Raw genomic sequence first — 25,699 nt, forward strand, 5'->3', positions numbered from 1 at the left:
ATAGTTCTTTTGAAAGAACTTTAAGAATATTTTTTCTATGTTCAAATATTTTATGAAAAATATGGCAAAACATATGTTAATTTGATTAATACCATAACGTAGCATAGCATAGAACCCTGGTGGTGCAGTGATTAAGAGCTTGGTTGCTAACCGAAAGGTCCAGAGTTTGAATCCACTAGCCACTCTTTGGAAACCCTGTGGGACAGTTCTGCCCTGTCTTGGAGGGTTACCATGAGTCAGAATTGACTCGACGGCCACGGGTTTCAGTTGTTTTTTTTTAGCATATTTATTTCTTAGGTAATATATGAATTCTTCATGGTTTAAAAAATATTCAGTCTACAAGTATATAGAGTAAAAATTGAAAGCTCCTATCCCCATAGGTAACTTGTTTACAGTTTTGTGTGCTTTCTTCAGAACTTTTTTTTTTTTTTTTGCAGTTATAAGCTTGTGTCTGGTACAAAAACAAGTGCATTGGCTTTTTAAAATATTTATAGAGAATTTATGTATTCTTTTCCAGCTACTTGCTTTTATCATCTAATGATTTGTGTTGAAAATATTTCCACAGGAGGGCAATATAGAGCTATTTCATTCTGAGTAGATAGGTATGCCGTAATTTATGTAACCGTAAGCTTGTTGATGAATATTACATTATTTTAATCATAATTAACATCTTCCTGCACATGTGCAGATATAGAACATATTCTTTGAATGTTGTTGTGTGCTGTCAAGTCAGTTCTGAATCATAGTGACCCTATAGGACAAAGTAGAACTGCCTCATAGGGTTTTTAGACTGTAATATTTACGGAAGCTGATTGCGAGGTCTTTTTTCCCACAGAGCTCCTGGATGGGTTTGAACCACTGACGTTTCAGTAGCAGCCACCAGGGTCCCTCCATTCTTTGAATAGGGCAATTTGAATTCACATACCAATGTATGATTGTACCTGTGACCCCATACCTTTAGCAGCACTTGATGTAAGCTGCCTTAAATTTTTTTTTAATATGGGAAAAATATGTTTTTGTTTTAATTTGCATGTTGCTGACTACTACAGACCATTTTTTCCTTCTCTGTTTTTATTTATCCATTTATATATATATATACTTTTTTTTCCCTCTCTCTTTAGTAGCCTATTCCTTTTTGTGAATCTTTCTGCTGGGTCTTTTTCTTTTTAATGTTGATTTATATATATTCTGGATGATAACCCTTTGTTACATGCTTTCCTCCAGTCATATGATTCAACCATGATTCCCAGTGTTGTGTGATTGTTCAGCATTTTGTCATCCGATGTGATTTTTCTGTATGTTGTAAATCCTGTCAGTATGATGTTCATGAGATGGATTAGCGGCAGTTATGTTGATGAGATCTACAAGATTAGATTTTGTCTAAAGCCAGTCTCTTTTGAGATATAAAAGAGAGAAGGGAGCAGAGAGACATAGGGACCTAGAAAGAAGGACAGGAGCGAGCATCCTTTGGACCCAGGGTCCCTGCACTGAGAAGCTCCTCCACCAGGAGAAGATTGATGACAAGGACCTTCCTCCAGAACCAACAGAGAGATAAAGCCTTCCTCTGGAGCTAATGCCTTGAATTTGGACTTGTAGCCTACTAGACTGTGAGACAACAAATTTCTCTTTGTTAAAGCCATCCACTTGTGGTATTTCTGTTACAGCAGCACTAGATAACTAAGAATTTGGTACCGGGAGAGCTGGGTGCTGCTCTAACAGATACCTAAAATGTAGAGGCGGTTTTGAAACTGTGAATTTATGGAGGACTCAGGGAAGCAAAGAGAACTGTTGGCACCAGAGACAGCACAGATGGTAAGGGGCAGCAGCAGAGAGCTGGCAGCAGCAGGGAGCGGCAGCAACGGAGAACCGGCAGCAGCAGAACCAGGAGACCAGCACCAGACAGTGCTGGAGCTGACCCACGGAGCGCGAGACCTGAGTACCTTTGTGGTGGACTGGGGTGCCTCCAAGCACTTATCAGTGGAGCTACAGAGCTTTGGAACACCTGTTCCAGCAGGGCAAACATGGGCTAAGAAGCCCAAAGGGCCAAGAGGCCAAGAAACCAGGAAGCAGAGGCTGAAAAGAAACACAAGAAGATGAGCTGCGTCAGTCTCAAAAGGTTTGGTCACGACCTCTGGGGTTTCAAAGGGTGGAGCCGTGGCTTCTGGTGTTTCTAAGGGTGGAGTCGCCACTCAGATGGACTAGGAGAATGGTGCATCTAAAGCCAAGGGAGCAGAGTTGCCCCATATCTTAGTATTACTGTGCTGCGTGATTAAAGTCGATGGAAAACTACAGTAACCCAATTCCGGCATGACTACTAATGGCCCAGACACTTCAGGAATGAAGGTTTGGATCACCCCCCCGCCGCGGTAAAGAACCACAGCCAGCTGAGGTGCTTGCTGAGGGCGTAGGGAATACGGAATGGATGGTGGGAGAAGGTAGTTTTAAATACCAGTTACATCCACATGACCAGTTGCAGAAATGAGGACTGTAAATGTTTTGGGTATTTCTGCTTTGTGTGTGTGGATCAAATATTTTTGTTTCCTTCACTTATATAAGATGTAAACGGGGCTGGTGCATTTTCAGTTGTAGAAATGTTAGTTGTATCATGTTAGGCACAAGTATGACTTTGAATTGTCTATATTCAGAGATTATGTATGGTTTGGGGAAATGTGTACAGGTGCCAAGTTGACAAGGAGCGGGCTGTGATAGTTAATTGTGTGTCCACTTGGCTGGGCCATGATTCTCAGCGTTTATATGTAATCACCCCCATGATGGGATCTGCTGTGAGTAGCCAGTCAGTTGAAAGGGAGTTTCCTTGGACATGTGGCCTGCATCCAAATATAAGTGGATGTTCTGGCTGTTGCCTGCTCTGGATCCTACAGCTGGCTCCTGTTTGTCTTACCTCTGGTTCTGGGGACTTGAGCTAGCAGCTTATCTGATGATCTTGGGGTTTGTCGATCTTCACAGCCTATGAGCAAGAGTCCTGCTCTCCAACTTGCCAATCTTGGGTTTGCCCCCCCTGCAGTTTCGTGAATCAGGAGAAGCTTTGCAGTCTTGCATGCCAATCTTGGGATTTGTAGATCTTCACAGTCTGCGAACAAGAGCGCAGTTCTCCAATCTGCCAATCTTGGGTTCACCAGCCCCTGCAACTACGTGAATCAGGAGAAGCCTCTATTTTGATCCACGGACTTAAAGTGTTCCAGCCTGTACAATCGCGTGAGCTGTTCCCTTGATATAAGTGTTTCTCTCTCTCTCTCTCTATATATATATATATTTATAAATTTTACTGGTTTTGCTTCTCTAGAGAACCCAGCCTAAGATGTTTGAGGCAGCAGAGTTGCCGTCCCAGTGGGGCTAGAAGGCGGTGCTGAAGCCCAGGGCCAAGGGGCCTCCACTCAGAATCTGGAAAGAGTGGCCAATACCTAGAGTCTGGAGGGCAGGGCCATTGCATAAATGGTCTCAGAGAACAGAGGATTATTTTCAAGCCTTGAGAGCTAACGTAATATGTTCTGCTAACTTGCTTGGTGCCTGTTATGCCTTCTTTCCTTCCAGTTTCTCCCGTCCGTAATGGAAATGTTTACCTTGTGCCTGTTCCACCATTGTACTTTGGAAGCAGATAACTTGTATTCTAGATTTCACAAATGAAGAGGAATTTTTGGATTTTGGACATGGAGTTGATTTAAGGCTTTTGCTATGACATGATGGCGTGACGTGTTTTACATGTGGCAAGAACATGAATTTTTGTGGGCCAAAGGGTAGAATGTCATGGATTGAATTGTGTCCCCAAAAAATATGTATCAATTTGGCTTGGCCATGATTCCAAGTATTGTGTGACTGTCCACCATTTTGTCATCTGATGTGATTTTTCTATGTGTTGTAAATCCTGTCACTATGATGTTAATGAGATGGATTAGCGGCAGTTATGTTGAAGAGATCTGCGAGATTAGATTGTGACTAAAGTCAGTCTCTTTTGAGATATAAAAGAGAGCAGAGAGACATGGAGACCTCACATCACCAAGAAAGAGGAGCAGGAGCAAGCATCCTTTGGCCCCGGGGTCCCTGCCCTAGAAGCTCCTTGACCAGGGGAAGATTGATGACAAGGACCTTCTTCCAGAGCCCACACAGAGAGAAAGCCTTTCCCTGGAGCTGATGCCCTGAATTTGGACTTGTAGCCCACTAGACTGTGAGAGAATAGATTTCTCTTTGTTAAAGCCATCCACTTGTATTTCTGTTATAGCAGCACTTAGATGACTAAGACAATGATAGATATTTTTTTCTTTCATGCAGATTTGAAAGAATTTCTTTCATGCAGATTTGAAAGAATTTAAAAGTTGATTACCTATATGTAAATTAGCAGCTTAACTGTACAGCTTCCCATCTGCATTTACCTATATGTGAATCCTAGATTGTATGTACAGCTGTAACTTTTCCTCTCCTTATTGGAGAGTTTTGTTATTTTAAAATTGGCCATGCATTAAGACAGAATTTTATCAGTAAGTTGCCTCTCCTGGTTACAAAAGTTGAAAACAGTTTAGTCAGGAGCCGCTCTAGTCAAGAACATAATTTATCCAGGAATAGTCTCTCAAAGGTGAATCAGAACAGGTAACTATTGTTAACACTTCTTTCAACTCTCTCTACTTTGATGGATCAGGTTAATGAAGAAAGTATTTAATCACACGTGGTATTGCTGCAAATAAACTCACACCTCACAGTGAGTGGTCTTTGTATTTTTCTCTACCAGTTACTTTATTCCAACTTTGTGGTCTAGAGGCATTTAAAAAAGAGAGAGGGAAAGAGGTTTCTCTCTCCAGATGTCTAAGTTATAGATTAACTTAAGACACTGAAATCTAAGGCCTCCATTTATTGAGGTAAGAGAGTTGCTTGAGGTGAATTCCTTTTTCCTTTATGATGCTTTTCTGTTATAGTTCTATTTTCAGGAAGTAGCAGGTTGTATAGTAATAGCAAGAAAATCACCAGCAAAAAAAAAGTAGATTGGTGACTTTTTGATAATTATAGTCATCTGTAATTATCAAAAAGTCACCACCCTATTTTCAGCTACACTGAAACATTTTCAGTGTTAAATCCTGCATTTTGCAGAACTCTGACTATAAATTGAGCAGTAAAATTAAGTAAAAGGCAAGACCTATGAAATATTCATCCTTTGTTTTCTAAGACTCATTTCCCTTTCATTCCACCAGTCTATAACAGGGGAGAAGTACAAGCTGATTGCTCTTGGGCAAAGAGGTTGAGTGAGTGTTTTGTGCTTGACACCCAAGGCAATATTAATGACCTTTTAAATTTATGTACAAAATATTTTGAAAAAACCATTCACTGTTTTTCATTGTAATTTATAAATGCCATAGTCCTGGGGATATAATTACAAATTTACATAGCAAGATATCATTTATCCTGGATTTGAAAATTCCAGGTTAACTGGATTATAGCTTAAACTTGAGGTTTTTTTGATAGAATTTTTCTAATACATGTTACTCTCTGTCTTCTTAAAGCAAATACCAAACACATGATTTGATAATGTTTGGTGATTCAGTATTCATAGTATGGTAAAAGAAACATTATGTTTTACCGTACAGTGAATAAAGTGCATATTTTTCACACATGGACTTGAGGATATCTTTCCCAGTTATGTCAGCGGAGGGATTATGAGGGGAAAGTACGTGAATTTTGTGGGGCATACCTGATCATATCTGTTTGCTAACCCAGACAATAGGAATAAAATGTATATAGGTCAGTGCCAGGCACATAGTAAGTGTTCATTCATTGTCATCTCCCCTTTCTTCTTCACTGTATTACAGGAAGATAACTTTGCTAGATAACGGGCCAGTAGGTAAATGATGTTTTACTTTGAGGATAAGTTCTTGAACTAACTTCCTTTTAGCTTTTAGCTCTTGATAAAAATGTATGTGCGTGTGTACACATGAATACATAAATCATTTTATTCTCTTTCAGTTTCAGGAGACAGGTATTATCTTTAAATCTGAATGGGTGCAATTCATTAATGAAAAAGTTACAGCATCTTTTTGCCTTTCTGGCTCATACACAGGTGAGTGTGTATGTGTGCATTATGTATATATTAATTGCATTGATAATATTCTTTAAACTTCACATTATACCAAACTTGAACTTTTTAACTGATGAAATAATATATGTCATACCCAAAACAATAACGCTGCTTAAAAATGCTGCAGAGATAACTGCTTAAAATATCTAGGTATCAGGCTATGATCTAAGTTTTTGTTCTTTCTCCACTTCCCATTCTTGTAGGTAGCTATAATGCTGCCCCATCGTTCTAATTATTACAGATAAAATCTGATACTCTGTGCAGTAAATAAGCTCTTTCACGAAGAAATCTTTTTAAATGTATTTTTAATAGTTTACAGGTACTAAATTGATGAACCTGCACAGTAATGAACAATTAAAATGATATTGTGGTACCTTAGCTTCTTTTTTCCTCCATTTTGTTATATGTATCCTTTCATTGTGACTGTTAATCTATTAAATTCCAGAATTTAAAATTTTGCAATGATACTTTAGTCCAAGGAAATGAATTTATGCTAATGATGAGAAAGTGACATAGAGTTTTAAAAAATTCATTCGTTCATTCAACAAACATTTGAACAAATGAATTTACTGACACATTTACTGAAAGACATTATTTGCAGGCTGTATTAAGCATTCAGAGAGGAATCCCTATAGTCAGGGAATTTTGAGGATAAGTTCTTGAATTGACTTCCTTTTAGCTCTTAGTAAAAATGTATGTGCGTGTGTACACATGAATACATGAACCATATTTTATTCTCTTTCAGTTCGAGGAGACAGGTATTATCTTTAAATGAGTACAATTCATTAATGTAATGTTACAGCATCTTTTTGCTTTTGTGGCTCATACACAGAGGCTCCAAACTTTAGATTTTGAGTATGTAAATATGAATGATAGTAATCATTTATAAATAATATATATCATTTCTGGATTTTACTCTAATTGCCTTGGTTTTGCAGAGATCTAAATCAGTAGTTAGGACCAGAAGAGAAGATTCAGAGTGGATGGGATTGAGTTGATGGCAATTCCTTGTTTTCTATCTAGCAGCTGAAAATATCTCCAGTATAACTTCTTAAGCAGAAAGAATTGAGACAAGATTGACATATGAGATGATAGTGATGGTCTGTGAATAGTAATGTAGTCAGAGATATATTTTTATTATTCTCTGTCTTAGAGAAATATATTCACAAAATAAACTTAACATCTGTAGACAAAGGGGAATGAAAATATCTCCCCCACCAAACATTGTCTCCTATGAGATTGATTTTTGCACTTGCTTTATCACTAATTTATATTTGTTAATTTACTGAATCAGAGCTGTTAGAAAAAAAAAAGTTTCTCTGTGCCCAAGAATATAAGAAATTAACAAAAGAACCTAATTAAAGTTTTGTCACATTTGAGACACTGTCAGCAGACCTGCAAGGATTGTTTTAGGTAGGTAGATTTCCCTATAAAATCAAGAAGACTTTTTCTTAAAATTATAAAGCTAACATTTATTGCGCATTTAAAATTTTCTGATGCCTGTGCTAAGTGCTGTATATGTATTGTCTCAATTCTGTCAGCCAATCTATGAGTTAATAAGTTCATATCCCCATTTTACAGATGAAGAAACTGAGGTTAAGTTACTTACCCAGTGTCATACAACAAGGAGCAGGATTAGGATATGAACCCAAATGACTCTGATGCCTGTGCTCAACCAGTATGCTAAACTGCCTCCCTTCAAAATTCTATAAATACCCCTCGTTTGAGTATAAGATTTATCTTAACTGAGTACCCTACTTTTATATGCCACAATGTTCAAAATACCAGGAGAATTCTAAATTTTCAAGTTATTATGTCGTCTTTTCAGTTCTTTTTGTCATGGCAGAATCTAGGATTTCAACCTATATTGCTAAACTGCCTCCCTACTAAATACTAAAGACTATTTTATCTAAAGTACTATAAAGGGGGGAACCCTGGTGGTGTAGTGGTTAAGTGCTGTGGCTGCTAACCAAAAGGTCAGAAGTTTGAGTCCAGCAGGCGCTCCTTGGAAACTCTACAGGGCAGTTCTACTCTGTCCTATAGGGTCGCTATGAGTCGGAATCGACTTCACGGCAGCAGGGTTTTTTTTTTTTTTAACTGTAAAGGGGTAGTAGTAGTCATAGCAGCTATAGAACCTGTCTAACTTTAGAGGGAATAATGACCAGGATCAAATTCAGCCCAAGGTCAGACATACCTCCACTCTTCAACCTTTTACCAATTTTGACACCAGCTGTCCCTTCCATAGCACACACTACTTCTGTTCTGGGTTCAGTAATCCGTTGCAGTGGTCACAAAGAACTCACAGACCATGCTTATAGTTAAGGGATTTATTGAGGAACAATTCAGGATCAGATCAGGAAATACATAGGCAGTCTCCCTTCTTCAGTGCAGGACAGCTCTCTCACCTCCTCTTGGCTATGCAGGCCTTGTTTCAGCCCTGTCGGGACAGGCTCGTCTTGGCTCTGCTGTCTGTCACCTCCAACTCTGTCCCTAGGCCCCTTCTGGGCCTGTTGCCACTGGCTCCATTGCTGGGCCTCTTGCTGTCTTCAGTGTTAAAGCCCTAGACCATGTTACAGCTCTTTCAGGAGGTTTCTTCTGTCCTATCTCTGTCTGATGTTTCTCTTTTCTTTCTTCCATCTGCTTCTCTTCCTGCTGCTTTCTGTCTCTAAAAAATGTCTTTGGGGCTGGCTGCTTAAATATACAAACTCCTTGTCAATTTGAAAGCATGGCAGTCCCACCAGGGCCACAAACTAACCAATCCCCTCTCCCCTCTCAGTAGGCCACAGGCACTTCATTTGCATAGTGGGCTACAACTCACCTCATTTACATAGCCTTGACCAATCCTTGCGATGTGCATACCAATCACAGGGCAGGCTGCAGCCCAGGACCAGACGAAACTTAGTCGTTTACAGCTTGCCCAGGAAATGTCAGCCAACCTGGACAAAACTGATAAACCTTCTGGGGTAGAAAACTGGGGCAAAAGTAACGCCTCAGGGCTTAGGTGAAAAATCTCTCAAGCTGTTTTTCCAAAGAACCCAGGTGAAATGCCACATAAAGGAGCTCATTTCACCACAAGTATGTATGCGTAGCTCTGTAAAGCATTCCCCTTATTACTTTATCTAACATATAATCATTTTTTTCAGATTTGGTCTTTCAAAAAATTGTGTACTCAAGTACATGACTGTCATAAAGCAATAACGCCAGGAGTACTGCGTTAAGAGAGAAAACGGGGTTCTAATGTAGCCTCCTCTGCTATTAACTTATTTGTGTGGCCTTAGGCAAGCCACACAGTTTCTCTAGATCTCAGTTCTCATTTGCAATATGAGAAGTAATGACTAACAGTTACCAAAACTTACTTCCAATGTAAACTGTCAAAGTTGCCCCGAACAGCACCTTGGTGGTACCGTGGTTGCTAACCAAAAGGTCGGCAGTTCAAACCCTCCAGCTGCTCCTTAGAAACCTATGGGATGGTCCTGCTCTGTCCTATAGGGTCACTATGAGTTGGCATCGACTTGAAAGCAATAGGTTTAGGTTTTTTGTTTTTTAAGGTGTCCCTGTGTTTGGCACTTTTTGGAGAAAAGTTGTAATTTTAAGTAATCTTTTTTAAACATTAAATATTGAGATTTAAGTTATTTGATTCATGGCATGAGAATCACTTCCTTGTGTTTTCTGTACTGCTTTCAGAGGGAAGCATATGCACCTCGGATATTCTTTGAGGCTTCCAGACCTCCATGGTTTACTCCTAGATCACAGCAAGACTGTTCGGAGTACCTCAGGTTTCTATTAGACAGGTAAAAATATTTTTAAAGTTATCATTTGAATTACCTTTTCATAAAAGTTGTTTATTTCTGTAGAATTTTTTTCTTTAAAAATATATTTCAAGTGTTAACCTTTAAAATGTATTTATTATATGTGTTATTGAAGTTTTGTTTCTAGTTTGATTTCTTTTTTGGATTTTCTTGCTTTAGAGCAGCTATTCTCAAAAGTGTGATACAGGGACCCTTGGGATTTCCCAAAATGCTTTCAGAGAGTTTGTGAGGGTGTGCCTTTCCCACTACATATCTGTGTGAGGCCAAATTTTCTTCATATACCTCATCCAAAACATCACATCATCGTAGACTGAATGCAGAAACAGACATGAAGATCCAGCTGTCTTCGCTTAAGCCAGATGTTTAAAATATTTGCTAAATGTAAAACAATGCAACTCTTCTCGCTAATTTTTTTTTATTTTAGAACATTTTTCATTTAAAAAATGTTATTTATATTACACAGTGGGTTTATTATTGCTTTAAAATGAATTAATACATATTTTTAAAATTTCTCAGTTTTCAAATATCATAAATATTGATAGATATAACCCACATAAACAAAAGCTCTTGAGTTTCTCAGTTATTTTTATTTTTAAGAGTATAAAGAGGTCCTGAGATTGAAAAGTTTAAGGGCCACTGCTTTTGAGTAGTTAATAATTAGATGGGTTCAGTATATTTTGCTGACTCCTTACCACTCAATAAAACCCATTATATTCTTGTGTCTCCATTTTTGCTTCCTTCTGTTGTGTGAATAACAGTTAAGTTAGTTGAGTTCTACGTGTGCTACCTTCCTTCCATTCAGTCAAGGATGTACTGTGAGTGTCTTCTTTGTGTCTGCCAGGCTCTCTATGAGATGCCAGGTGTCCAAAGATAGGCAAGACAGTTTATAGACATATATAACTACCTATAACGTGATAAAAATAAGTGCTATCAAATAGCTCAGAGCGTACAGTGTGAGAGCATAGGGTCATAGTAGCCCACAAACTTCTAATCAGTCTGGAATTGTTCAATGTTCCTCTTTATTAAAAGAGGGAAAATTAGATTTTTTAAACTTAGCATTATGCTTGATGAAAATAATTTAGCTGTTTGTATAAGCCATCAGTATTTTTAAATAGAAATGACATTGAAACATAAATGAAGTTATTCTATAACAATATACTCTCCTGCAGGCTCCATGAAGAAGAGAAGATCTTGAAAGTTCAGTCCTCACACAAGCCTTCTGAAAGTCTGGGGTGTAGTGAAACTTTCTTACAAGAAGTAGCTAGTAAGGCAGCTCTACTAACAGAGACACCTTGCACAAGTGATGGTGAGAAGACTTTAATAGAAAAAATGTTTGGCGGGAAACTACAAACTCACATATGTTGCTTGAACTGTAGGAGTACCTCACAAAAAGTGGAAGCCTTCACAGATCTTTCACTTGCTTTTTGTCCTTCCTCTTCTATGGAACACTTGTCTTTTCAAGAACCAGTATCATCACCTAATGCACTCAATGATGGTCTGATGCAAGCCAGTGTGTCTGGTCCGTCAGAAGAACCAGTAGTTTATAATCCAGCAGCAGCTGCTTTTGTCTGTGACTCAGTTGTAAATGAAAGAACTGTAGACAGTCTTCCTCATGAGCTTCGCTGTACTGAAAACACTTCTGTCCCTAATGAGTCTAGCAAGATTCTTGTTAATAAAGATGTATCTCAGAAACCAGGAGGTGAAACCACACCTTCCGTGACTGACTTACTAAATTATTTTTTAGCTCCAGAGATTCTTACTGGTGACAACCAATATTATTGTGAAAACTGTGCCTCTCTGCAGAACGCTGAGAAAACTATGCAAATCACGGAGGAACCTGAGTATCTTATTCTTACTCTCCTGAGATTTTCATATGATCAGAAGTATCATGTGAGAAGAAAAATTTTAGACAATGTGTCACTACCACTGATTTTGGAGTTGCCAGTTAAAAGAACTACTACTCTCTCTTCATTGTCAGAAAGCTGGTCTATAGATGTTGACTTCACTGATACTAGGGAGAACCTTGCTAAAAAATTAAAGCCTTCTGGGACTGAAGAAGCTTGTTGTCCAAAATTGGTGCCCTATCTACTAAATTCTGTGGTGGTTCACTCTGGCATATCCTCTGAAAGTGGGCATTACTATTCTTATGCAAGAAACATCACAGGTACAGACTCTTCATACCAGATGTGCCACCACCAGTCTGAAACTCTGGCTTTAGCATCCCCCCAGAGTCATTTATTGGGGAAAGATAGCCCCACTGCAATTATTGAACAGAATTTGGAAAATAAGGAAATGTCAAAAGAGTGGTTTTTATTTAATGACAGCAGAGTGACGTTTACCTCATTTCAGTCTGTCCAGAAAATTACAAGTAGGTTTCCAAAGGACACAGCTTATGTGCTTTTGTATAAAAAACAGAACAACACTAATGGTTTAAGTGGTAATAATACAACTAGTGGACTCTGGGTAAATGGAGACCCACCTCTGCAGAAAGAACTTATGGATGCTATAACAAAAGATAATAAACTCTATTTACAGGTAAGTTGAGAATACATGCGTCCTTATTTGTACAGAGTATTTAAACAATTGACAGGTGCTTAAATGAGTGCCCTAATTCTGATGCAACTTAATATCTACATTTCCTAGAAATATACAGAGCAGTAATTCTAAAATGAGTCTGACTTTATATGAAATGGGCTGATCATATATAATTAAATTCTTATTTTCTAATGTTTAATCCATTATGAAAAGAAGCAGATAAATGCAATGTAAATCAAGCCTATTGCCGTCGAGTCTATTCTGACTCATAGGAACCCTATGGGACAGAGTAGAACAGCCCCATAGGCTTTCCAAGGCTGTAATCTTTACAGAAGCCTACTGCCACATCTTTCTCCCTTGGATTGGTTGGTGGGTTTGAACCGCGCTGACCCTTCAGGTAACAGCCAAGTACTTAACCATTGTGCCACTAGGGCTCCTGTAAATGCAATATAGAAGACCTTTTTTGTTGTTTTTAGTTTCAAAAGATGCACTCATTAAAAAATCATACAATATAGAAACCTTGAAGGGGGAAAAAAGTGGAAGTAATCTCCCTCTTGCCCTCAGTCCCACCTACCAGGGTAGACAGCTATTAAATATGGTGTTTATTCCTTCCAGACCTTTGTATAAAAAATTTTAAGAGTTATTTACTGGCATTCAGATAGATAAGATAAAGGGCACTAAAACGTAGAATACTGAAGGACAGGATATTTGTATTGTTTGAGTATCTGGGAAATAAAGCCAAGGCAATACTAGAACAATTAGTAAATAAAAGCTATGGAGTAAAAGTTTTTATGACATGGATTCACTCATAAATATACTTTTTACAAGCAGTTAGTGATTTTATTACATTAGAGGTAATGAAGATCTTTCTGAAATTATTTTTCCTTGAAATCTGTCAACTAGCTGTCAATATAAGGCATCAGCAATAAATTGTAAATGGAATTGTAGGAAAGGAATTTATAGGTATATTAACAAGTTGCGTGATTTTATGAGTTTCAGTACTTAAAAATTTTGTGTTTGAAAGTCACAAAACTAAAAGATTCAGATAGAATCAGAAGAAATGGTCACTATAGTACTGATCTTTAGAAGGGATATATCTCAAAAATTAACAAATTTACTGTATTATAAAATATTCAAAGATTGATACACAATACATTTTTAAAGGAGTATAGTGATGTTCACGAGTGACACGTGAAAACAAACTTTACAGGAAAAAATTAGAAATTCAGAGTATTTGTTAGAACTGATTCGCTATCAAAGACTAACATCTGGTTAGATGGCTTATGGTCAAGGTAATAAAAATAGAATGTATTTAACCATGCCCTTCTTGCTAGATATCAGATAAGCACTTGTTAATCTTCATGATTCTTGAAATATCCTGAAAATTAAGTTTTAAAAACTTCTGTAAGCTTTTCAGAGATTAATTAATTAGGCCATTTCATACGAGAATTTATTATCTGAAGTCTCTTTCAGCCATAAAGGTACATGTTTCCATATCATTTGTGTATACGAGGGTCACACAGCAGTCACTGTGTGCTACTGAGAAGTAAGGTGTCCATTCTGTGAAGGATAGAAGTCAGGGTAAGCCAGATTTTTTTTTTTCACCATGATGAAAAACAGCATTTTGTGAAGGGAAGAATGGTTAACTAAAAAATTTAGCTAGAAATTATAGAATAGGATTAGCTTCTCAGATGGAACAAAGTATCTGGACTTTTAGTTGAAAAATTGGGTACAGCACAGGTTTTGTTTTTCAGGGTGATTTTGCCTAAGAAATTAAGGGTTATGCTGTTACCAGTAACTTTTAGATCTTTTTGGTTTAGTGACCCCATTTGAAAGTTACAGACCCTCTCCCAGAAATAATGGGCACGTGCCAGAATATTTTCCACGTTCTTTTAAGGAGTTTGTGGGCCCTCAGTTTTAAGCATTCAGTTTAATACTTTGCCGAATGAATCTGCCATTATTTATTCACATTTGTTCCTACGTAATAATCTTCTGAGACCCTGGATGGCAAAAACAGGTACGCATTCAGCTGCTAACCAAAAGATTGGTAATTTGAATTTGTTCAGAAGTGCTTCGGAAGAAGGCTTGGCAATCTACTCCCAAAAGTTCACAGCCATTGAAAACTCTATGAGCACAGTTCTACTCTAAAACACATGGGGTAGCCATGAGTTGTAATCACCTGACAGCAACTAGGTTTTTTGTTTGTTTTTGGCTAATAGCCTTCTACTCTGAGGTCATTAAGATTTATCGAGCACCTAATATGGTCCAGACACATAAATGAATATAACTTATTCCTTATAAAAGTTCTGATAATCTGCTTGGGAAAAGTTTTAAGTTGTATGACAAAGAGAGAGACTTCATTTTACTTCACAGTATTTTTTAGATCTGCCTTTTATTTACTAGGAATCGTTTTAAGGAAAGGGCAGAGAGAAATCCACACTTTTTCCAGTGTTGAGAACTTTTACTATAATCGCCCACTTCCAAAATCACCCCAGTTGATAGAGAGTAGATAATCCATCATAGTAACCTTAGTATTCTACATTTTTAATATGTGTATTAATAAAGAAACCCATGCCTCTATTTATGTGTGTTAAAGGAGCTGCAGTATTTTCAGCAGAGAAATTTTATGACTTCAGGACTTCAGTTTCGTCATCTGTAAAGTGAGGGTAAAGAAGCAGAATAACTTTCAGGATCTGTATTTCTATACAGCTAAACCAGGATTTTGCTCTCTATCTTGTTTTCTCTGTAAAATGATTACGTACCCTCGTAGACTTTGATAAGGATTAATGTGGTCACCACTACTCATTGTCAGTTTGCTGTATCATGGTGCCTTTCATGTTGCTGTGATTCTGGAAGCTATGCCACCAGTATTTCAAATACCAGCGGGGCCACCCATGGTGGATGAGTTTCAGAGGAGTTAACAGAGTAAAAAGAAGGACCTGGCAATCTACTTCTAAAAAAAATGGGCCAGTGAAAACGTTATGAATAACAGCAGAACATTGTCTGAGATAGTGCCAAAAGATGAGCCCCTCAGGTTGGAAGGCACTCCAAATACAGCTGGGAGGGAGCTGCCTCCTCAAATAGAGTCGACCGTAATGATGTGGATTAAAACTTCTGGGACCTTCATTTACTGTTGTGGCACGACTCCAAATGAGAACAAACAGCTACAAATATCCATTAATAATTGGAATGTGGAATGTACGAAGAATGAATCTAGGAAAATTAGAAGTTGTCAAAAATGAAATGGAACACATAAAGATGGATATCCTAGGCGTTAGTGAGCCAAAATGGACCAGGGTTGGCCGTTTTGAATCGGATAATCGTATAGCCTACTACGTTGGCAATGCCAAATTGAAGAGGAATGGTGTCACGTTCATCTCAAAAAGAACATTTCAAATCTGCCCGAAAGTACAGTGCTGTGAGTGATAGGATAAATATATCCCTCCAAGGAAGACCAGTTACTACGATTATTATTCAGATTTCCACCCTAACCACTAATGCCAAAGATGAGGAAACTGAAGGTTTTTACCAGCTTCCACAGTCTGAAATTGACTGAACATGCAAATAAAATGCATTGATGATTACTGGCAATTAGAATGCCAAAGTTGGAAACGAAGAAGGTTCAGTATTTGGAAAATATGGCCTTGGTGATAGACATGACACTGGAGAGCGCATGATAGAATTTTGTAAGACCAAGAAGGGCTTATTCATTGCAAATAGCTTTTTTCAACAACATAAACAGCAAATACATAGGTGGACCTTGCCAGATGGGATACACAAGAATCAAATCAGCTACATCTGTGGAAAGAGACATGGAGAAGCTCAGTATCATCAGTCAGAACGAGACCAGGGCCAGCTCATGAACAGACCATCAGTTGTTCATATGCAAGTTCAAGTTGAAGCTGAAGAAAATTAAAACAAGCCCACTAGAGCCAAAGTAGGATCATGAGTATATCCCACCTGAATTTAGAGGCCATCCCAAGAATAGATTTGATTCATTGAACGCTAATGACCAAAGGCCAAACGAGTTGTGGGATAACATCAAGGACATCATACATGAAGAAAGCAAGAGGTCATTAAAAAGATGGGAAGGAAGGACCAAAATGGATGTCAGAAGAGACTCTGAAGCTTGTTCTTTAGCATTGAGTAGCTAAAGCAAGTAGAAGTAATGATGAAGTAAAAGAGTTGATTGGAAGATTCCAAAGGGCTGCTTGAGAAGACAAAGTATTATAATGAAATGTGCGAAGACCTGGAGTTAGAAAACCGAAAGGGAAGAACGCGCATTTCTTGAGCTGAAAGAACCGAAAAAAAAAAAAATCAAGCCTTGAGTTGTATCCTTTTACCATACTTAATCTAGATGCTGAGCAAATACTTCCAGAAGCTGGATCCTGTCAAGAACACAACATCAGGATTGGGGGAAGACTCATTAACAATCTTGATACATGCAGATGACACAGCCTTACTTGCTGAAAGCAAAAAGGGCTTGAAACACTTGCTGATGAAGGTCAAAGACTACAGCCTTGAGTATGGTTTGCACCTCAACATAAAACAAAAATACTCACAACTGGACCAATAAGCAACATCTTGAAAAACAGAGAAAAGATTGAAGTCGGGGATTTCATTTTACTTGGATCCACAATCAACACCCATGGAAGCAGCAGTCAAGAAATCAAATGATGGATTTCATTGGGCATATCTGCTACAAAGACCTCTTTAAAGTGTTAAAAAGCAAAGATGTCACTGTGAGGACTAAGGTGCACCTGACCCAAGCCATGGTATTTTTAATCACTTCATATGCATGTGAAAGCTTGACAGTGAATAAGGGAGGTGGAAGAAGAATTGATGCCTTTAAATTATGGTGTTTGGAGAAGAGTAATGAAAATACCCCGGACTGCCAGAAGAAAAAACAAATCTGTCTTAAAAGAAGTACAGCTAGAATGCTCCTTAGAAGGGAGGATGACGAGACTTCATCCCATGAACTTTGGACATGTTAACAGGAGGGATCAGTCCCTCGAGAAGGACATCATGCTTGGTAAAATAGAGGGTCAGTGAAAAAGAGAAAGACCCTCAGTTGACACAGTGGCTGCAGCAATGGGCTCAAACATAGCAACAATTGTGAGGACCAGGCAGTGTTTCCTTCTGTTGTATATAGGGTCACTGTGAGTCAGAATTGACTCAGTGGTACCTAACAAGAAGTATGGTCAGCATTTTAAGTTATTGAGTTTTGAAGGATCCTTATTAAGGTTTGGGGCATTTTAAAAATATTTTTGTAGGTGTTACATTCCATCCATTGTATGTAGTATTTTAATTTTATTAAAATTATTTTTTAATTTTAGGAACAAGAGTTGAATGCTCGAGCCCGGGCTCTACAAGCTGCTTCTGCCTCCTGTTCATTTCGGCCCAATGGATTTGATGACAATGACCCTCCAGGAAGCTGTGGACCAACTGGTGGAGGGGGTGGTGGAGGATTCAATACAGTTGGCCGACTCGTATTTTGATCCTGAAAGAGTCCAAAATGCACTGGTCACAAAACATCCCATACTATGACTGTTAAAATGTCAGACTGTAACAAATACCTTTTATTTTTCTTTTCATTAGACCTTTATACTTTAAGAAAACACACTCAGTGCTTGTTTTTATTTTCTTGACAATACATTTATTCACAAAATGCATCATGGGAAAAAAATCTACCTCTTAAAATTCCATTTTCTCTTAGGGTTAGACATGCTTGACCAAAAATTTTCAGAGGAAAATATGTACTTGGTCCCTAATTAAGCTGCATTCAATTTAATAGAGGTGTATAAGTGATTCTATCCTAAGTTTTACTGAATGAAAGATATAATTCATTTAGCATCCTTTATAAAAGAATTGATACTAGAGGTGAGAGAAATGTTTTTTTAAAAGAAATTATTTCCCGTGTAGTTACCCATTAGTAAATTCAAGTCTTTGAAAATACTAGAGATGATAAAGTCTCTAATGCAGGCAATAACATGAAATTTATCAAGCTGTGGTACTTGTCAGGTTTTTGTTTAGTGCCGTCTTCAGTATCACTGTATCTGCATCTGAAGTACAAATGTTTAAAAACAAACATACTTATGTGCAGAATTGATTTTAAGAAAGGTGCATGATCCTGTAAGAGCAACATTTTTACCTAAAAATGGCTAACTTTGTAGTATTTCTAATTGTTGCAGAATTTTAAAATCCTATTTCAGGGAGTATATCTTCTGTGTGTTTTGAAGGAGGTGAGTTCTGTATGTGCCTTGCAGTACTGTAATTCAAAAATATATAGGAATCTTTGGCGGCAGAAAAGTTTTTTTAAAAAAATGAAATGTTAGGAAGTAATTTTTTTGTGTTAAGATTAAAATTGTAACTTTTTGGAAGATACTAGATTTCCCAGAAGTAAAAACTGGTGGTTCTGAATAAGTGTGATCGTTCATTTTTAACTCTTAAAAGAATTCAGGGTAAATGAACCCAGTTGAGTAAAAAATCTTTTTTGATTTTGTTACTTAAACAGTGCCCAGAATATTAAACACTGATATCCTATTTTTAGAGTGGTACTTTTTGGCTTTGTGGGACTCTCATATGTTTTGCACTGTTGCTTCTATTTCTTAGTTTCAGATAAAATCTTGAAATGCCAGAGCCTACCATCCAACTTTTTCTTTTGCCAGGAAACCAAAAATCTCTTATTTCCCTTGGGTCTGGATTACACAGCGTTCAAGAGTTACACCAGTTATCCTTCTTCCTGAAGATTGTAACTTATCTACGGTTGCTGTGTTGTTCTGAAGATTGGTCTCATTTATTTTGAAAACATTTTAAGGAAGGAATTTTTTTTTTTTTTTTTTTTTTTTTGGGTTTTGTCTTTTTCCCAGGCTTTTATGACAATAGTTAGAAGCTCTTCATCTTTATTCCACCGTCTCCTGCTCTTAACCTGTTTCCAGTCACTGGGAAAATTAGGAAAACTGATAGGTTATTTAAAAGCTGGAAATTTTTTGCAGAATTAATCAGTACTTTAGTTTTTTTTCTCTATAAATGAGTGAACAAGAAGGGTTTTAATCACACTTTCTTTCCCTTATACTTCCTCTTGTTCTAATGGAAAATCTCTAAGCTACCCTGTGTACACAGTTAATCTTTTGGCTCAGTAATGATTTATAATCAGATTATATCAGTCTTAGCATGTATTGAAATTAGTGAAGTCATTTAATACTGGGTGGATGATGGATTGATTTTAGACTAAGATATTAATAGGAACTTCTTAAAAGACTATTAAACCTACAACTCTGTTTTATCTATGAATATGAAGTCATTCAAGGATTTATGTGTCAAGGTAATATGCATTAAATTTTAAAAATGATAAGTTGACATTCTAGTTATATAATACTGAGACTATTCAAAATGTAACTTGATGACATTACCAAAGACTTGAAATTAGAGCATTAATTATTTGCTGAATTGACAGTATTTATACCTAGAGGAAGATGTGGAACCAGAATAATCAGAATCTTCATTCAAAAAGCCATCCAACAGAACTTTTTAATAAGGTAGTCAGTATGATTGCTCTGATGAGTTCACTCAATTCAGTAACTATCGTACAGATGTATTTAATTGTCATACTAGGGCCTTCTTTCTTCTGTATTTCTGACCCTGATACTCTTTCCTTTGCCTCTTGCCAATGTGACGAAGGGGTTCTGCGCTAAGACTGACTAGAGTCCTCTCGTTGTTTCTCTTAAGTTCAGTCCAAGGTGAGAATTTTAAGCGAAGTTATTTGTTGCTGCATTAGGAGCACATCAGGGTTCTCTGCCGACAAAAGCCGGAAATCCAGGTCTGTTCCATTCAAAGATTATTGTTGACACAATGAGAAAAGTAGAATTTTTGCAAGAGAGATATACAAGGAAGGAAATATATGTGACATCGTCATGCAAGCCTTGTAACCTGTCCACAAGTAGATGCCTGTGCAGCTCTGACTCGTGGCATGTACGTATCTCAAGTTGTAGGAAGAAATCTAGCTCGTTCTCCATTCTGGCATCAGAGAAGCCCAACAGCACTGGGCTAGGGATCCTTGACTTTTGCCTCCATAAGTTAAGATGCCAGGAGAATTCATTGGCTTTAGAGATAAAGGTTCCTCCTGATGCCTAGCAGATTGAGGGTCCTTGTGACAGGTTTAGAAAGCCTATATAATATTAGATCTGAGAAGAACAAAAATGTTTCAGAAGTAAGTCTTGAGTGTTGTTTTCTCATTTGGTTTTTTCTTTTAATGGTAATGAATGTTATTTATAAAAGTACTTATCTTCTTTTCATATACTGCCTTTAAAAAAAAGAAACTCAGCGGGCCTCGTACAAGAGAGGGTTGAAATGATTCTGTGTGTTTATATGTAGTATCTTATAAGAATGCTACATTTTGTATAGCCTTTGACCCAGTTTTTTTTCCTAAAAAGTTTAGTTTTCTAAAACTAAACATCCCTGAAGTAGAGAACTGTAGGTTTTTCACATTTTATAGAAACTTAATCAGAATTGTTAACTGACTATTTATTCAGCAACATCCTCTGGAGGAGTGAGGTTAAGCTAATGTGCTTTTGTATTTGTAAATAAGATGTTAAAGTGCAACAGCAAGGAAATTTGAATTAAAAGTTATTCCAGTGGAGCTTTAAAGTAAGTCTAAAACATAAACGTAGTTGTTAGTTGCTGTTGAGTTCATTGCAGCTCATGGCAACCCCATGTGTGCAGAGTAGAACTGCCCCATAGGATTTTCAAGCCTGTGACCTTTTAGAAGCAGATTGTTAGGCCTTTCTTCTGAGGCGCCTCTGGTGGATTTGAACCACCAACCTTTAAGCTAGTAGTGGAGCATTTAACTGTCTGTGCCACCCTGGGTTGGTTGGTCTTCCTTTCCCTTTATATATCCATATGTATATATCCTTAAGCATTTACAGACTCATGTCTTTGAAGTGTTAGCTTTATTTTTGTTTTACTAAGTTAATTTTCTCATTGAGCCCTTTTTAGAAGTGAGTTAACCTCGAGGATTACTATAAATAAATGGAGGATATTTATATAAAATGCAACAACTCAAACAGCATGCTATTAAAAAAATTTTTAGAAGCTACTTTAAATTGGTAAACTTACAGCTTCCCTTTATGAAAAGAAATTGCTATAGAAATAATTTTGAAATGAAAATAAAAAATTTTAATAAAATCACCCATTGGGTTTTACAAATTCAAAAGGGATATGTTATATAAAACCTTTAGCCTCAATGTTACATAACCAGTGTGGATATAACATTAAAAATAGAACCTAAGAAGTCAGCCAAGTATGTTGCCAGTGCTCATCAGTGTCTCTGTGTTAGTCATGCAGTTGTTTTATTCTTCATAGATCTAATGTTTTCATATTTTACTTTGTGTGCTAGACACAAAAACACACACCTGGATTTCAGAGGCATGAGGCTAGCATTCTCTGGTTGAATTAGCAGCTCTCAACCTTATATCCACATTAGAGTCACTTGGAGAGCTTTAAAAAAAATAAATCCCTTGTCCAGGCCCCACCCCAGACCAATTATGTAGGAATGATCATGGGTAGTTTCTGAAGCTCCTTAGGTGATTTTAATGCACAGCCTGGGCTGTCTGTGATCTGGGCTAGGGCTTTTATCCAGGGGAGCTAGTATTTGTTGAGTGTCTAGTATGTGCCAGATGCTGGCAGACTGGCTATATGTTTTTTTATCTCAGGCGAGCCCTGTAAGTGAGCTCATACCCATCTCCTTCCTTACCCTTTATGGATAAAGGAAATATTTAGGCTAATGAATTTGCTCCAAATCATGCAGCTGGTAAAATCAGAACTGGGATTTTAACCCAAGTCTTCAGAACACAAAATCATTGCTCTCCTGGAGGGATAGTAACAGGAGAAAAATGCGAGTAAAAGGCTTAAGCAAATTACATGTTAATAAAAGCTTGCCATAAATTTTCTACAACAAAATTTCTACTACCTGTTGTGTTTATCCTTAACACTCAAAACATGCTTCATAAAAAGAAGTGAAACCTGCTTCGTTAAAGCCTGTAGGTGATGATTGCCAAGGGCTGAGAAATGTGGTTCTTAGCAAACACATTTGCTACACCTGTCTAGTCTCTGCTTCTTGCATTAGCCTTCTCTCTTCCATTCTTCCCTTTCTGTCCTCTCAGCCGTACTGGACCTTGCATAGTTTTTACTTAGACATCATGTAGTTCTCATCTGTAGTTGTGTGCCATCAAGTCCGTTCCAACTCAAGGCCCAAACCAAACCCACTGCCACAAGTCAATCCCGACTCAACCTTACGTGACACGGTAGAACTGCTCTATAGGGTTTCCCAGGCTATAATCTTTACGTGAGCAGATCGCCAAATCTTTAGTCCAGCAGAGCCACTGGTAGATTTGAAATGCTGACCTTTTGTTTAGCAGCTGAGCACTTAACCATTGCCTTCCCCTCTCTGCTTTCAGTTGACTAATTCCTGCTTACCTTTCAGTATGCTTAAATCTTCTCATACTAACCTCATCATATAACTCATCATAACTCTTATATCCTGGATTGTGTCTTGTACTTTTCCTTAATAGTGCTTTGCACAGTAACAATGTATTCAAAGTTTTAACAGGCACCTTTCCACAATACTTCCTAGTTTTAAGCTCCATGAGGGAAGGGTCGATGTTTTTTGTTCACCTTGATAGGTTCAATGATCCAAGGAAAGTATTGACTGTTGGCAAAATTAGGAGCAAGCAGCAAGAATGATACATCGTGAAAGCTTTAAAGCCTCCTTTTGCTCATAATGGACACCCTGGTGGCGTAGTGGTCAAGAGCTACAGCTGCTAACCAAAAGTTTGGCAGTTCAAATCTACCAGGCGCTCCTTGGAAACTCTATGGGGCAGTCCTACTCTGTCCTATAAGGGTCACTATGAGTAGGAATCAACTCAATGGCAACAGGTTTGGGTTTTTTTGTTTTTTCTTGCTCATATACAAGTTTTAGAATTGAAATAGTTTTGAAATCAGCTAACACCCTAATCTCAGAAGTTAAAAAAAAAAAAAGGAAACTTTTGATTATGTCATTGTTAATTACTTTCTAGGAGCCACAGCAAGAGACAAAAAGAAAAAAAAAAAAAAATCCCAGTATTTTACCTTTGAGGTAAATTTTGGGTAAATATACTGGTAAGATTTTCCATATTTTGGACGATCGATTTCCTTCTATTTGTCCATTCACTTTTTTTTTTAACTATAAGCAAAAGATTTCAAATTGATAGTTACTGTTTTCAGTAAAAATAACAAAAATACAAAATCAAAATAACTGCCTTTCAAAAAAAAATTTTTTTTTATTCCACTTAAGTGGGGAGATAGGAAAACAATGTAAGTAATATCGTTATCAAATAACTATTATTGCTTCTGCTGCAAATCGTTTTGCCCTTTTTAACCTAGAAAATTGAAGAGCAAAGGAAAAAATGTTTAATAACCACTGGCATAGAAGATACCATCAATTAAAAATATCTTGGTAGATCACTTGATTAGCTTCTTTATGGCTGCCACAAAAGACTAATTATAAATTAGGGGAAAGAAGGTATTGGGTTTATGCTTCTCTTAATGTGGGTATGAATCAAATCATTTTAATTAAATATTTAAATGTCCAAAGGAGCTTATTATTTGAAGATACTCATTAAGTTGTAGAGTGGACATTAGTTTGTAAATATGTCTGCTATTTTATTTTGGCTTCAGTATTAGGTTCAGACAAATAATAACATTGGCAGTACATAAAACACAGGAGTATATATACTGTGACAAAGTTCTGAATGTTGTATGATGGACCATGTGTTGTGTCCCAAGGTAAGCCTTCCTCCCTTAAGAACTAAGACCTGCAAACATGCAGAGCTCAAAGTTCTGGGCTCAGGAAGCAAAAATTCTATGACTATATTGTTAGATGTAATTGTGCAGCCACTTCCACCCCTTGAATCCCATGTGAATTCTTACAGTGGGAGAGATAGCACCATATATTGATTATTGTTTCAATGCATGTACTGTATCCTTATGATAGGAACCCTAACCTTTCGGAGTATTGTCTACCAACTGGTACTATTAACTGAGTGAGTCTTCACTAGGCTATTCCATCTATCTGGCCATCTCTTGGGGGATGGCATACAGTATAAGACCAGTGACTCTCATGGGCTTGAGTTCATTGCCATGCATCTTTTGATGTAAAATGAGTCTCTTGATCAGAAGTAATTTTGGAATACCATTATGATGATAGGATATCACATAAGTCTACAGGTGATGGTAGAAGCATTCCAGGCAGAAAAGGCAAATCCAGAATATATATCAGTTCAGCTAAGGACAAGTGCTTCATCATGATGGAAGAGGTCTAATTTAATCAACATGCCACTAGATGGCTGGCTGGTCCTACCAGAGAATGCTGCCATATTGAAGACTCACCATTGGTCTCTCCATGTGAGGCCTTCAGCCTTAATGATGTCAAAGTCAGCTTTGATGAGCAAAAGTCCATGCTGTTGAACTCATGTATAGTCTCCATCCCTGCTGCCATAGCCACTTGATACACAGGCTGATTGAGCAAGCCAATAGAATAGCTGAGGAAAGAGACTGATTTTGATCCACTGAAAAATATCATCCATCTTGTTATTATGATCATCTTCTATAGGGGATGCTTATCTGGGAGCATTCACTTGGGACACATATCTTCGGATTCTATGCCCATTCAGAGAGGCTCATCCATACACCTCTTCCCTAGACCTCCTTGTCATCAATCTTCCAAATCTTAATCATACTCCAAACAGTTAGCTATGCCCATAATCAATGCAGCTCCATACTTCTGTTTATCTCTTCAGTCTAGACAAAGTGAATAACCAAACGTATCGCTCAAAGTTCTTCCCACTGGGAGGATTTCCCTTCACTCACTGAATTTCAGGGACACTAATTGAAGTTATAGCATTGCAGCAGCCCATTTCCATTTGGTGCTAAACCATCTGTAAATCAGGCCCAAGCTTTTTCCTCTTTGGTTAAATGTCAAAAAGACCTCCCTGTGATGCCAAATGTATAGTCTGAGGAAGAGGCGGTGAAACAGGAGTAGGAGTTTGAGCCACCTGTTCATGCAGGATAACTGTGCCTGCTACACCTGTTCAAGCCTGACCTGCTATATACCACTTCCACTTGATGCTGGATTACTGCTGCACACACCCCAGCCTTATGGCTTGATAAAAAAAAAAAAAAAAAAAAAATGGCTTGATGCATCAGATAAATACCAAGTCCATGATGGGCAGCTCATGTCACA

The 25,699-nt window shown here is 37.6% G+C and overlaps 1 protein-coding gene across 1 annotated transcript in view; it reads left to right on the forward strand.

Moving 5' to 3' along the window:
* Positions 1–19,239, forward strand: part of USP38 (ubiquitin specific peptidase 38) — a 41,438-nt gene extending 22,199 nt beyond the window's left edge. The window contains exons 7-10 of the mRNA XM_003417504.4: positions 5,968–6,061; positions 9,764–9,870; positions 11,058–12,423; positions 17,760–19,239. Coding sequence (XP_003417552.3) covers positions 5,968–6,061; positions 9,764–9,870; positions 11,058–12,423; positions 17,760–17,921 — 1,729 coding nt within the window. The 3' untranslated portion in view covers positions 17,922–19,239. The remainder of the gene's footprint in view (positions 1–5,967; positions 6,062–9,763; positions 9,871–11,057; positions 12,424–17,759) is intronic.
* Positions 19,240–25,699: the final 6,460 nt, after the last annotated feature.

The sequence above is a fragment of the Loxodonta africana genome, chromosome 13 (genome assembly GCF_030014295.1).
Source record: "Loxodonta africana isolate mLoxAfr1 chromosome 13, mLoxAfr1.hap2, whole genome shotgun sequence".
Taxonomy (NCBI): domain Eukaryota; kingdom Metazoa; phylum Chordata; class Mammalia; order Proboscidea; family Elephantidae; genus Loxodonta; species Loxodonta africana.